This window comes from Balearica regulorum, chromosome 18, assembly GCF_011004875.1.
Source record: "Balearica regulorum gibbericeps isolate bBalReg1 chromosome 18, bBalReg1.pri, whole genome shotgun sequence".
Classification (NCBI taxonomy): Eukaryota; Metazoa; Chordata; class Aves; order Gruiformes; family Gruidae; genus Balearica; species Balearica regulorum.
The window spans coordinates 3,937,766-3,952,527 of record NC_046201.1 but is presented as its reverse complement, the minus strand read 5'-3'; the positions used below and the strand labels follow the sequence as shown (position 1 = coordinate 3,952,527).

Sequence of the window (14,762 nt, the reverse complement as noted above, 5' to 3'; positions counted from 1 at the left end):
GTTCTTTGAGTGGGGTTTAAAATACGTGACTGAATCTCTAATGTTAATTGCAAAAAGAATGAGTAGGGTGAACGCCATTGGGAAACTTGTGTTTGGGATACAAGTTATGGTGTTGCCCATAGGGTTTGCTGTGCGAGGAGAACTTGGGAATCCATATCCTTTTCTTGGGAGAGGTCTAAAAATTGAACCTGGTGGTACTATCGCCTTCATGCATTTGAGGAGCGGAAACGGGTGTTAGGAAAGCATTATCTGGATGCAGAAGGGTTAACATCATTAAAATACAGAGTTAGAAGACAACTCCCAGGCTTAGCTATATTATGCCAAACTATTTGAAGCACAGTCATGTAAAAATGAATTTCAGAGGTTATTTACAATAAAGATAGCAATTTTTAGTGGTGGAGGTTACTTATTGCTTTGAACTTTCAAAACAGCACACAAAAATATCATGCACAGTTACATAATAAATATGGTTTTGGGAAAGATGTGTTTGGAGTATCTGTGGGTGGCATGATTGTGTTAGTAAATCTGTTATGGTAGGACACTTTTGTGCTAAGCACTGTATAAATGCGCAACAAAAACCTCAGTCACAGTATTATTCACTACTATAATAAATTTAAGTTCATAATAATGCTGCAATGAAGACTGAGGTATATTGAAAGAAAATTTTCCTGTTTTGTGTCACAACTTTCTGGCTTATTTCTATGTTCAGTTTGTGAACTGTTCACTATAACTTTGCAACAGAACTCATGTTTTTACATTCGTTTGCCTCTTGAATGGATTGAAAGAGTGATTCATATTTTGCATCTCAAACAGAAAATTAACTTAGGGTGCTTTTTTTTTTTTTAATCCAGCTGTAAAAACTGTGCTATATACCTGTAGCATCTGCATTTGCACTGGTGATCAAAGCTGTGTTCTTCAGATAGATCTCCTAGTCATAGGGGTGTGCTGCTTTGGGACATGTCAAGAGTGGAGAAAGTTCTTGTATGAAAATGAAAGTTTGACATTTGAGGAAAAGCTGTTTCAGTATCACTACAATATACCTGTTAAGAAGAGAAAACTTGGTGTGAACCACTGAGCTTTGGAGTTTGCCTGAGGTTTTCCAAAAGGAATATGCTGTGAGAAAGAATTTTCTAATTTTAAAAATACTTTTATTGCTGAAATCCAAATACAGCTGTGTTAGAGGAAGCTTCCAATTGAACACATGACTAAAAGTTAGGAACTCCTGATTTTGATTCTGTCTTCAAGACTGATTAAATTGGTGAACTTTGGCAAATGAACTGTGGTCAAGTGCTCTCTGAAGACAATGCTGCATGAGTGGCAAACTCAATAGACGTCATGGAAAACATGACGTTTCGCATTTAAACTTCTCAAATACATTTGTAAATATCCTGATACGTGTTTTGTGTTGAAATGATGTTTGGGGATCTTCTTTGACTCCCCTTTCCATTCCTGGGGAGCACAGTTTTGTACTTGCTTGGCATTTGGAAAATTAGGTGACAGATGTTTAGTCACATATACATGGATGTACCTATATATCATACAGCAGACATTTCTCAAAAAGGACTTCTGGCACTACCTTATGACTCAGCGGAGAAGAATATTGGTAATTGCCTGACTGTGTAAGCCCTTAAGATTAATGGTGTTCACTTTTTTGGGGTCAAAATTATTACTAAACATTATATTGTGAAATGTGCAGGGTCACTCAGGAACAAGGCCATGTTCTGTTATTCAAATCTGTAAAAGAGAAGTTCTGTCACAAGTAGTTTATGGTTTTAAAAGTTATTGATTATGATGTTTAAAACAGCTTTTTGAATATGAATACTGTGCTCTTCTGCAAAATGTGTTTGACTTGAGACTTGCAGGTTGGTGCTGCTCCACGGAGAGCTGGCTGGTCGTGCAGTACTGATTTTTCCCTTTGTTTTTCTCTGGCAAATTTCATTAAGAGAAGCAAAGATTAAATTACTTTTCTAATGCATTTTTTTAAAGTAAGTAATTGGTGATGTTGTTATGGGGATAAAATGGTAACCATGGGACAATATTTCAATTAAAATGCCCTCATCTTGGATAAGTGTGAGAAACTTTACTCTCAAAAAGCAGTAAGAACGTATAGGTATATGGAATACAAACTGCTGCTGGTAACCGGTTATTATGAAAGATTGTTTACGTGAAGATTTTCTATGAAGGAGCCAAAAGAACTTTAGGTGGGGCAGAAGCACCACCTATTATTATGTTACCTGATGCTACTATGACACGCTCCTCGTTTCAGTTGGTTATTACTTGCCAAATTTTAATTATTTGGGTTGAAATTTCCCATGGTGAGTGTCTATCACAGGCTGACTTTTTGGGTGCTCTGGAGGGAGTGAAGGGTTCTGCCAACATGATTCAGTCTTTTCTAAAAATTGGGCAAAAATATATTCTTATGTCCACAATAAAAAAAAAAAAAATCTAATGTCCTGTAGTGCTGCTTTGTAAAGAAGTTGAGATGTGGTATAATATGGTTTTTCTGCCAAGGATATACTGTTACCAACCCTGGGAATAATCTACTCAGCATTGGTGAAATTAGCATTTAGTACAAATCTAAAAGAATGTCTCTGAAGTGAATATGCTTCAGCCTGAGCTAAATGGGATTTCTGTACAGTTTGAAGGCTAGGGCTTTTGCATTCCTCCCTGGCATGATTTTGGACAAAAATGAGAGCATAGAGAATTCCCCTTCTGTACTCCCATAGCCGGTTCCTCTTCCCTAGCAGCTCTAGCTTCATGCAGCACAGAGGAAGCAGCAACTGGATTTAAACAGAAGGTGCAAAATGCAGACTTTTGCAGAATATGTAGAATAAATGTGGAGATGGTGGATGGCTGAACAAGGAGATTGAGATTGAAAAAAATAGTGTTAGAAAGAAAGAAATAGAAGGGAGCCTATACTGTGTGGGTACACATAATTTATTTTATAATGCTAATACAGTTGTTTGTTGGAATACAGTTTCACTATTTGTATAAATTAGCAAGTGTTTCAGAAATGGAGTAGGGAATAGCAAAAAAAAAAAAAAAGGCAAATCATACTTAAGCCCTATGTTTGCTACACTTCATTTTCTGTATTTCTAATGAACTCTCCCATGTTGTGATGTAGAGAAATGCTGAATACTCATAAGTCACTCTGCAGACACTGGGTATTCTGCTTTTATCATATAAAGGGCTATATAGTACAGGGAAGAGCATAATGGGGAAAAATCACTTTTAGTTATCTTAATATAAGAAGTTTATAGAAGCTTTTGGTTTTAATGTGTTGTAATGTCTTAATTTTTAAAGATGGGAATAGTGTCAGAACGATAAAGATATTTTCTTAATACTTGTGAAGTGCTCAGTCACAGTATTTGTAAGCGTTACTGGAAAGTTCATGAAAACATAAAAAATGCAGTCTTGAGACCCAGATTTGGGTAGCATGCAGTAAATAAGACCTTAGACCCTACACTGAAGTATTTAACTAGATGTCCATTAAGCAGGCAGCCTGTGTTCTGCCTGCTCGTTCTGCCAGGTAGCCCTTGGAAAATGTAGTATTTGACTAATACAGTTAAAGGCTGTATCATAATGCAGACACACAGGAGGGCCAGCACAAGCTTGTACAGATACTTTTGTCATTAAACAACCTTTGAGTATAGGACTTTATGGATGGCTTTCAGACAAAGCAAGTACATGCCGGGTAGACATTGTGTTTTGACTTGCCATGTATTTTGCTTAGTTTGATCAAGCTAGGTAATGTTTTCAGACAGCTGTGTGAAAAAGGGTCACTTTAAAGGTGGGAGATGAAGATACTAGGGATACTTAGGTGGTGGATGAGGTGGCTACAAGTGCTGAGGCCATGAGTTATTTTCACATTTTGAGCCAGAGATAGCCAGTTTGTCCATGTGTAAATGTCACTGCAGCCGGCTGTATAGATTGTCCTTTCTGTTTGAAAACAAAAGAGATTAGTAAAAGTAATAAAGTGTTAATCATCACTTAAAGTGTCTGTACTGAAATCATAACTGGCACTCATTAAAATCTAACTTGTTACTACCTGTGATGTATGTAAAGTGATTTAAAGAACACAGAGGGTCCAGATGCGGAAGGCATTTGCTCTTAATCTCAATTGCTGCTATATTTTTGTTTCTATTGTTATGTGAATGGTAAATCACCCACAGGCACTCATTCCTTTTTTGGTAAATCTGAATGTCTTTATCCTATACACTAAGTTTACAGGATCGGACTCGAGGCTCCATTTATATGGCCAGAAATCATTTGTCCTCCTAATTTATGATGCTCTTTTTGGTTTTTAATGTGGAAGAATAATCTAAGTATTTAATGGTGGGGGGCATCATGAACTTCTTAATTCCTTTTTTTTTTTTTTCCCCCCTTCTGGAAATCAAGCATATCATATTCCTTAGGGGCCATGTAGCAGAAGTTCTTGCTGCTGTTGTGCTGTATAATAAAACCTTGAAATAAGCTTTCTTCATTCTGTATGCTCCATTTCAGATTTAACATCATTTTTTGGAATTTAAAGTAGGGTCATTTTGCCCGGAGTTGTACAGCATTAACCAGAGTAATTCAGTTATTTCAGAAAACTGATTAGATTGTCCTCTCTCAAGGGTGGAGATTTTTGTATTTGTTCTGTAAGGTGTGCAGTACATTTCTGAGCACTGTCTATGACTAATATTACTGACTTCAGCCATAACTGCAATAAATGAGTGTGTAAGATTTCTGCTATTATATTTTTCTTAAAAAAAAAAAAAAAGGCAAAAGCACCTTTCATATTATTCTTTTCTGCACCCTGCACATGAAAGATGCGCCATCCTTTTTCTCTCTGTTAAGTCTTTCACATTGGTATAGTGCACTGTCATTATCTATTCTCATTTTATTAAATGATTTCTGAGTGTGGGATTATTTCTGATGTATATGTCATGACACTAGGAAAGTGTGTTTTTTCTGTGTGTGTCTGTAAGTGGCTTCTGTATTTTGTACAGCTGTACTTTATTCCTTCCTGGAGGCTTGAATAAAATGCTTTTTTGTCTTAAGGCAAAGATAAGTTTATTTTATCACTGTAGGTAAGGAAAATAAATATGTATTTAATTTTATTTTACTAATCTAAAGGTCCTTGAGTGGTATTTTGGAGTGTTACAAAAGCAGTTACGTAACATTACCTAGAGGTGCAAGCATGCCTTAAGATGGGAACACTAGACATGCCAGAGCAACTATAAGATGATTTAACAGTAGGTGGATGTATTATTCCCTATTTTAGTATGTGGTCTGACAAACATGGTTTGTTTGAATTTGTGACCCATCTTTTTAACGATAACATTGGCATGTTCACAGTAGCTAATGTTTTCATTATGTAGTATACTTGATGTATTGTAATTAATCCAGATTATTCATTTACACAGGTATGGAAAGATCTATTTCCATATTAATCCAGATTAATAATCTGGATTAATATGGAAATAGATCTTTCCATACCTGTGTAAATTTAAGTATCTTGCAGTCTTTTCGTGATAAGTTTGAGAGGGAACTAGAAGACTCTTCAGTCACAGGGACTGTGTCCATACCAACTTTCTCACTTCCCAAATGTTACTTTTCTGTATTATGTAAGCAACAAATTTTTGAGGCCTTCACATGTGAATTGTTTACATCTCAATTTTACCAGTAACAACTTTCAAAAAGCTGTGGGATGTGTACTGGTAGTGTCTGTCATCTAACAAGTTTGGAAACTCCGCTTTAGTGAAACCTGGGAACTGCTGGGTGGATCCTTGAGCAGTTAAGATAATGAATGCAGTTTATGGATTTTTATCATTATGGGAAAAAAAATTTGATTTTTCTTTTACTGATGAGTGATATTTTGGTACAGTGGTAGGTGTCCTGCTGCATAAATGGCAGCACATGGCAGTAATTGATGGGGTAACTGACCTCTTGGTATCAGTAAGAGGCTGAATTATAACTTCTCCTTTCCCTGTGTGGACTTAAAAATCTGGGTCTCTTTTATCTGTCTTGTTACACATTTTTCATAAAACTCGTGGCATCTTCAACACTTCTGTGAAATTCAGTTTAAATTGACTTGAAGTTCAAAGGTTACTGGGGAAGGACAGAGCAACCATCCTAAAAAATAAATCTAGTAGATCTCTTCTTCCATATTAAATGAAATTGCTGGGAAGTTAGGATAAACCAGCTGTCTTTTCTTGACGTATTACCTGAATTTATTACATGTTTAAGACTTCTGTCCGCTTTGGTGGCCAGCCTTTCCAATTTGTAAGAAGGGCTGAAAAATCACAGAGGTTAGGAAGGGTTAGGAAACATGGCATGGTCTCTGCACGCATCTCCTTGGAGAGGGGCAGGATGACTTGAATTCCTGCCCTGCTTTCTCTGAACCTGTGCCAGCTTGACCGCAATAGGCAATGGAAGGGCAAACCCCTCTCTGCTTTCCTGCAGTACAGTGGGCTCTTAACTGGAGGACGCAGCTGAATAGCTTTGGCAAGGAATATTTGGGTGCTTATTTCTCACAACAGAACTGTTTGAAGGGTTATGGATTGTAATGGGAGGCAGCTGGAGAGGCTCTCCCCCTGCATGTTCCCCATGGCAATGGGTCTCATTCATTTGCATCAGTTTGCAAATCCCAGGATGTGGCTCTTGAAGTATGTTCAATTGACAGTAAATTCCTACAAGTCTCACTGTAGGACTGCAAGTTGAACATCATTGCTTTAGCATAAATCTTTACAAGAGATGTTAATGTCTGGTTAAAATATGCAAATATTTACTGACTTGTCTACTGTTTGTCAGCTTGGCATGCGAGACCTTGGATCTGATCCTTCTGTCTTGGCAGACATTGGGAATTTTGCCAATGACATTAATAGGAACAGCATTGTGCCCTCTAATCTGTTTGTTTATGAAGTACAGCGAGAGTTATCTGGCTAGATGCTTTGCAGTGAATTGAAAAAGCATCTGTTTGAAATTTTTTAGGAACTGTCACATGCCTTAATTTATCATTATCTTAATGTATGGACCCTTTGATTCCATAAAATATATTGGTAAGCTGTGAAGCATGAAAGTGCACAGTCATGAGTTGAACTGCTGTGAAACACTAAAATTTTAGTTCACAATGTTCTCTCTTCCTGCATTGATTTCTAGTTTGAAGTTGGACTCATCAGGCTGTGGAGCAATTCTTCAAAAGCCTCCTATGTACCAAGCAGGCGTAGTGTTTACTTGAAAATAAATGACTGTGTAGATCACGTTGTTTATCGCTCTTCTTCCTCAAGCTGTCCCTTCTGCCTTTCCCGGCCCCCTCTGCAGTTCTGAAGGGGAAATGTGCCATTTTATTTGGAGATTAGATTTTAGTTACTCTTTTAATGTTGTTTATAAAATCCCTTTGGAAGGAAGACGAAATACTCATTAGGAATATTGAGCCTGAAAATTGTTAGTTGTAGAGGGGGAAAAAAAAATAATCCCTCACAGTTCACTGAAAAAACCCACCAAGGTTTAAGTTACACCAGTTGGAACTAACTGGATTTTTTAAAAGATATTTTGTAGAAGCTAAGCTGAGCACAACTTGGCCTTCAATGAAATGTAAGATTAGTAAGCTTTCTTCAACGCAAAAACAGGATTTTTTTTTTTTTTAATTGCAAAGTATAAATCCAGGGTTAGATTTCTAGATTAGATGGTGAGGAAGAGTTGTGTAAACTTCTGTCCATGCTCTAGCCAATGTGGTGCTTACTGTCCTATCAGGTGGAATTCACAGGCGCTGTGTTGAAATATTTTACTTGAGTGCATAAATCGGGAGCCTTTGTGTAGGCAGTGGTGCTGCTGTGAGATGATTCAAACCTAAGAAATGCTTTGAATTGACCACTGATAATAAGGGCTCTGTTGATAAGACATTGTGCCTGTATTTCTAACTTAGGTCCACCTATTTTAGATGTGAAAATATGCCTGTTGACTGTTTCTTCAAAATTTTGAAGATGTAATAAACTTTGCTATTAGAACAAATTGTTACTCAAATTTGAATGTAGAACTCTTCTGGCATGCGGTTCTCCAGGCCATTTTGAGCAAATGAATAATCCTGACGTTTGTTCTGTTACATGCTTAGTATTTTAATCTCAGTTTTACAGACAGAACAAGTGGAGTGCATAAGTAATTTGCTCAGTTTTGCAAAGAGAGTTGGGAATATAGCGCAGACCTTGTGACACTTTGGTGTTCAATTCTAATCTGTAATAATTCATAGAATCATAGAATCACAGAATGGTTTGGGTTGGAAGGGATCTTAAAGATCATCTAGTTCCAACCCCCCCTGCTGTGGCCAGGGACACCCTCCACTAGACCACATTGCCCAAAGCCTCATCCAACCTGGTCTTAAACACTTCCAGGGATGGGGCATCCACAACCTCTTTGGGCAACCTGTTCCAGGGCCTCTCCACTTTAACAGTAAAGAATTTCTTTCTAACATCTAATCTCAATCGACCCTCCTTCAGCTTAAACCCATTACCCCTTGTCCTGTCACTACACTCCCTGATTCCTACTACTGGAGTGAATGTAGAAATTCCAGTTTTACAGTTGAAATTTTTGAAAATAAATATTTATAGAACTCAAAATATATTTATTTTGGCAAGTGTTTCCATTCCTTGGCTGTTAAAATATTAACTGTTCTGAAATAATTTTAAACCTGGATAGGTCAGGTACTACAGTAGATTAGATTTTAGGAAAGCATGGTTGTAATTCACATTCGCATAATCTAGTCTCAGTTGCTAATTTAGGCACAGCTCAGGGGACCAAAACTAGGAGCATGGGTTTTTAGCATCAACAAGAAGAGCTGAGTGCCTCCAAGAAACCACCTGGGTTGGAGTCTGAAGTAGATGGTGCAAATACCCAATAAATGTGCATGTTTGTGTCTACCTGTATGGATGTAAATGGAATTCAAATGAAATCTGAGAGCCTGAATGTATCATTTTCCATATGTTGTCCACATACTGGTTTTCTTTGTTATGATTAGATTATTTTAAAAAACAAATTACACTGCAGCAGCTCCTTAGCTATCACTGTGCCCCATGTACTGTGACTTCAGGGGTTTTTTTAATTACACCCTGAAATCGTGCTTGTGTGATTCAGTTTAGCCCAGTTTATCCCAACAGCCTGGTCCTGACTTCTCTTAGCTCCACTGTTCTTAACCCACAGGTTATTGCTTAGGGTCAAGTACGTCCTCAGAACTGTTCCCTTCAGTCTACAGGTTGACCACAGAAAATTGCGTGGCCTTTGCAGTACATTAGGGCACTGCTGGGCGTGGAAAACCTGACTTCTCCTTAGACTAGTTCAATATTTATCAAAACAGCCAGCATAAGACATCTGATAAATAAAAATGTGTTTTCTTTTACGTGGTGCCATGTTGGAGAAGAAGGGCTGGGTAACTGTCAGTTATGCTGGCCAGGTCAGTTAGGATAGGATCTGTGTATAAATGTGGTTCTTTGGGAATAAACACGCAGAAGCTCTGCTGAGAATTTTGGTTATGTGTCAGCCAGGAAGTAAGGAAATCAAAAGTACAGCAGAGTTCATGAAATCCTTTCTTTTCAGTCCCTTAGGAGGAAAACAGAATGTACATGAGAAAAACATCAATTAACTATTGTATTACTATTGAAGCAAATCCTAGATTTGTAAAATTTACTGTGGCCTAAAAGGTTAGTGAAAAGGAAATCAATGTCATTTTTAGTTGTATCTAGAAAGGATCCTTGCATAAACAGCTTAAGAATACCTAACATTTATATAATTGAAAATATGTGCTTAAGTGATCCTGCTGAGTGTCTTTAAAGTTAATAGAATTACTCCATGAATGAATTTACTCATATCTATGGAAGTGCAAAACCTACTTGCCTGTTCCTATTCTCATTGAAAATAGGGACTTATTTTTAGCAGAAAAAGACATATCTGGATGAATGAGGTAATATTTTGCAAGGTCATTATTTAGAAAGCAGCATGTGTCACACATTTGTATCAGGATGACTGCAAAATATTTGTGCTTGTGTTCCTTCGTTTTTGGGAAGATACATCGTTGTACAAGAAATTTTTATGTAGATGTTGTAAAAAGGGAGGTAGTTTAAGTCAAAATTGACATGAAAAAAATCAGTATTCCTTTACGTTTCTGTATTGATACTGAAAATCAAATTTTAAGAATGGAAGGGAACACAGAACACTGTTGTATAATATATGTGAATTTTTAAAGAGGGCTAAAGGCAGTTATTTGAGACAATCATAATAGTTGAGATATAATCACAAATCTTGATAGTATGCTGCTTGCTGAAAATGAAAATGAGAACTCTTTTTTTTTTTCCTCTTTCAGTTATCAGAATGCATTTTTGTGAAGTCAGCTTTAAAGTACAGTGTCTCTAGGGATATGTATCATATATTTAAATTTTATGTCAAGAGAGAACGTAGGCAGGGATTATAGAAGCGCTTTGCTTTTCTGCTGGTATTTTAGGTTGTGGATAACCATTTGTATCAGTTTATGGACAGATAACGTTGTCTGTCTTGTATACAGATTTTTATCAAAACTGTTTCAGTTTTTTTCCCCTAAAAATATTTACGTTAAAATGATTTAAGAAGTTCTACATGAAGGTGTTGGTGTGGCAGGGGTATCTAGGCTTTCTCTGACATAACTGGAAATAAACCAACTGAAGGAAGAGAGAAGCATTTTCCTGCTGACCTCCAGTTCTTTCTTATTCTTCCTTGTCCATTGCCGTTGTGCGTCACCCAGCTGGAGAGAGTAGGTGAGAAGTGCTTGAAGAGAAAGGTGTCTTGGAGTAAACAGCTGCAGGCTGGGAGAAAGAACACTTGGTGGATGAGTTGTATTACTTCCAAAGCAAAGATCACGCTGCCAGTGAAGACCCAAAAGCCTCTATGCGGCAAAGTGCTTAAATCCATGCTGGCTTTAAAATTTGCAACCACCACTTATATTCTTACAATAAGTCATGGGCTTAAATACCTTCTTGAGTTACAGTCACAACTGAGGGCTGGGAGTGATGGAGGAAAGACTGGGAAGAGGTTAGTTAGTGAGAAAGCTTGGGATAGGACATGCGAATGGCATGGAGCGAAGGGGATGTGATACAGCACCTTGAGATGGGAATGGACGTTGGTTGGCAAGTTGTCACTGCCATTATCCAGCTAACCAACATTTTATCATCCCCTCTGCCCCCACTCTAGGATTTCTGTCCCTGAGTCATGGCAGACAGAAGACCAGAGAAGTCATGTGAACAAGCATGTGAATCTCTTAAGCAGCAGGATTATGAAGTGGCAGTGAAGCATTGCACAGAGGCTCTCCTTTCCCTCAGCCAGTACCCCCCAGCTCACCTCCCGGAGGCATGCCAGGCAGAAATCGACCGCATCAAAATCGAGACTCTTCTGTATAGAATTGCTTCCTTTTTACAACTTGTGAGTGTGACTCTTCAATAGTATCTAGTGAACTGGAAAGAGCAATCAAATATCTTGTACTGTCAAGATTTAAATAAAATTCAAGTTTTCCTGGGATTGGCATGTTGGTTTGCCACAGAATCCCACTTGCTAAAGCATATATGAGGCTTCTGTCTTGTAGTTTTCCTTGATCTGTTTATTTTTCAGGATTGGGACCTCTAAGTAGTCTGGGTCTGAATCACAGTTCTCTAAAAGAATGAAGAAAAATACTTCAAATTTTTTTTTTTTAAAATATATTCCAGGAAGGCAAAATACTTGGTTTTAGGTTATCACGTTTGTACAGTTATGCTGAATTACATACCAAATTACTTTATCTTCAAAGAGCATGAAATTAAAGTTACAAATCTAAACACTCAAAAAACAAAGTTAAGAAGTGCCAGAATTCAGGTAGCTGGTTCATACCTAATTTAGCTCCATTTGCATAGGCCTAACATTAGTCTTTTCATACTTGATCATATACTGGTTTTCCATTGCCAGGCTAGAGCACGTCTGGTGAAAGATGTAATTGTTAGGCTGTGGCAGATTTTTAATAGAAATGTGGAAACCAGGGTCTTTGTATAGGTTTTTAAATGCAAGGCAAGAGGCATAACCCTGAATTATAGGTGATCCCATTGCCAAATTTGTATCATTCCTTTAAAGCATCAGAGAACACCACTTTCTGAAAGGAAAGGACATTGCAGTGCTTAAGAATAAACCTACAACCTGCGTAATGAACCTACATTTTCCCTTACCTGTCTGTTTTGGAAATATTATTACAGATTTATAGGGTCTTTCTCCACCCCAAATTTTCATGTATTGGGTATGAACAGTTTCAGCCCAAATGGAAAAAGTTTGGCCAGGTTGTAAGACGTCGCTGGGCAAATTTAAGACAAATCTTGCCCATCTGATTAAGGAGGATTTTGAAGCATTCTTTAAATAGATAGCGGAATTGGTCTATTCAGTATGCAAAACAAGATTTGGGAAACTTCTTAAATTTTAAGATGTGACCTATCTTATGGGTCCACAGGGGAAGAGATTCAGAAATAACTAAGATTTTTTTTTTTTCTTTAAATGGAAGTTGTGTTAGTACAGACTTGGCTTCTTAAAATTATTTACATGGGCCAATATGCAGATAGATGCTTAGCAGTACTTAACACATTTCTGACCTGGATGCCTTTGAAAATCCTGTGAGGCACCTATCTGGATGTTCATCATAGAGAAAATTATTGCAGTAAGTCTTCAGGGGCTTTGGAAAAATGCTTGTAATCAAAACCTTCCTATTGAAGACTTGAATTCTGTAGATACTTGAAGGCTTGTAAGTTTAAAAAAAAAATAATCCAAATTTTCCTTCTTGTTTTACTAAACGAAGTAATTTTTAAAATTACCACTGGTAAGAGTAAAATAAAATACATACATTACAAATTTAAATCGCACCATATTAGTGCAAGTTTTAAACAAAAAAAAATTACAGTGGCTAGAGAAGAAAGTTAAGTCTTCATATTTTTTCCTAGGTGTTGTGAGCCACCTACAAAGACATACAGAAACATATACCTTTGCCCATTCATGTTCCTCTCTTAAAATGTTCATTTGCTCAGAATTTGAGAAAAAGCATTCTAAGAATGAATTATATTATATTTGACACATGACTGATGTTCTTTACATATTCCACCCAGGAAAAGATGAGGTAATGGATTCTTAAAAGCTTTAAGAAACTTGTAATTCAAGCATGTAGTTGTTTATGCTAGCTGGAATAATGCTCTTTTTAAACTTTTCATGTTTTACCTTTCAGAAGAAGTATGGGCAAGCAGACGAAGACTGTAGGCATGGTATGCTTATTTCTTTTTTTATTACATAGTGTTATAAATTGCAGTCAGTTGTCTTAATTTTTAAAACTGATGCCCAGATTTGTTAGTTTGCTAACAGTGGTTTTTTTTTTCCTAGTTGAAATTATGTATTGGCTTTATAATACTTTTTCTACCTTTTTTTTTTTTTTTTTTTTTGAGATCTTACTATTTTGTAACTCGTGTTCAAATGCCAGAATTGAAATGCATGTCTTTGGCACTACGGTGCTATTTGACTAATAGATATTTTAGTATACAAATGTAGGATGAATTGATAGTGTTAGGATGCCTGTGGAGATAAAGACAGCTGATTATTCCGTCTTTCTTCCTAGGGACATGGTGGATATTTTGGTTTGCATTTTGGGACTTGATTCAGAGAAAATCAGGATGATGTACTTACATTTATTCCTATTTGTTAAAGCTTCCAAATGTGCATATGCCACATTGAAGTTCAGCCTTTCATGTTTCACCACCTTCTTCAGTCGGGGTATTTTTAAAGGAATTAACCAACCTTGCTAATGTTCTGTTATTCATGTATAATGCAAGAGATTCAAAACTCACTGAGAACTCTTTGCTGAGTTTGGTAAGCATTGGATCAGAGTTTATCAGTTAGATTTAGAAAGAAAAGGTGGGTAGATCCCACCTTTCAGTTTTTAGTTCCTTAACTACTCTTGAGTTTTAAAGAAAATTTTCTCAAACCACAGTTTTGTTACACAGACTGTGTGTTATACTATTCTGACATTGCTGTGCTAGCAATGCTAACCTTTAAATTGGTTCTTTCTGGTTTTGTGTGTTTTTTTGGGGGGAGGGGTTTGGTGGGGGTTTTATGGTTTTTTTTTTTTTTTTTTTTTTCCCAAATGCATTTGGCTTCACTGAATTTGTGGGGCTCTGCAGCCTGCTTGTGATGGTCCACAAAGCACAATTAAGAAAAGTAAATGTGCTTTCTGTAGGTGTAAATTTAAGATTTAACAAATTTTAAAAGGCTGAACATAGCTTAATCAGTACCATTCTTAATATAGTCTGGATTATTTTTTTAAAGCTGCTTCTTTTAACTGTGATATATGCCAAGGGTGTAATATTCTGACTAACCTCACAGTTGTCTTTCATGATGGCAAATAAAAGCGAGAGAGACACATATGGAAAGATGAATGATGGTTAAAGGAGGTAGGAGGGAGAATGCTGTTTAATGAATAGCATTCTCGTTGATGGGATCTGATGGGTTTGTCATAGGGGTAGATGGGTGACGTTCATCTGTGAAACCTTGTCTTGGCATATGTGTCAGATACCAGTATGTCAAAGGAACTGTCATGTCAACTATTTTTCTTCTCTCACTGGATGGGCATAGAAATGGGTGGAATAGGAGCGTAGATCTCTTTTTTTTTTTTTTTTTTTTTAAATTTTTTATATACTTTTTTTTATTAAGTAGAGAAAACAGCTTTCAAATGTATATTGGTAACAAAGAAATAGCATCCAGTTTAATGT

The 14,762-nt window shown here is 36.8% G+C and overlaps 1 protein-coding gene across 5 annotated transcripts in view; it reads left to right on the top strand.

Moving 5' to 3' along the window:
• The window catches only part of HELZ (helicase with zinc finger), an 89,319-nt gene that overhangs the window by 6,108 nt on the left and 68,449 nt on the right, over positions 1–14,762 (top strand). For 3 of the 5 annotated variants that reach the window (XM_075770602.1, XM_075770601.1, XM_075770599.1), the window contains exons 2-3: positions 11,194–11,421; positions 13,229–13,265. In XM_075770602.1, coding sequence (XP_075626717.1) covers positions 11,212–11,421; positions 13,229–13,265 — 247 coding nt within the window. In that variant the 5' untranslated portion in view covers positions 11,194–11,211. The remainder of the gene's footprint in view (positions 1–11,193; positions 11,422–13,228; positions 13,266–14,762) is intronic. The other 2 variants (XM_075770604.1, XM_075770603.1) reach the window with 1 other exon arrangement.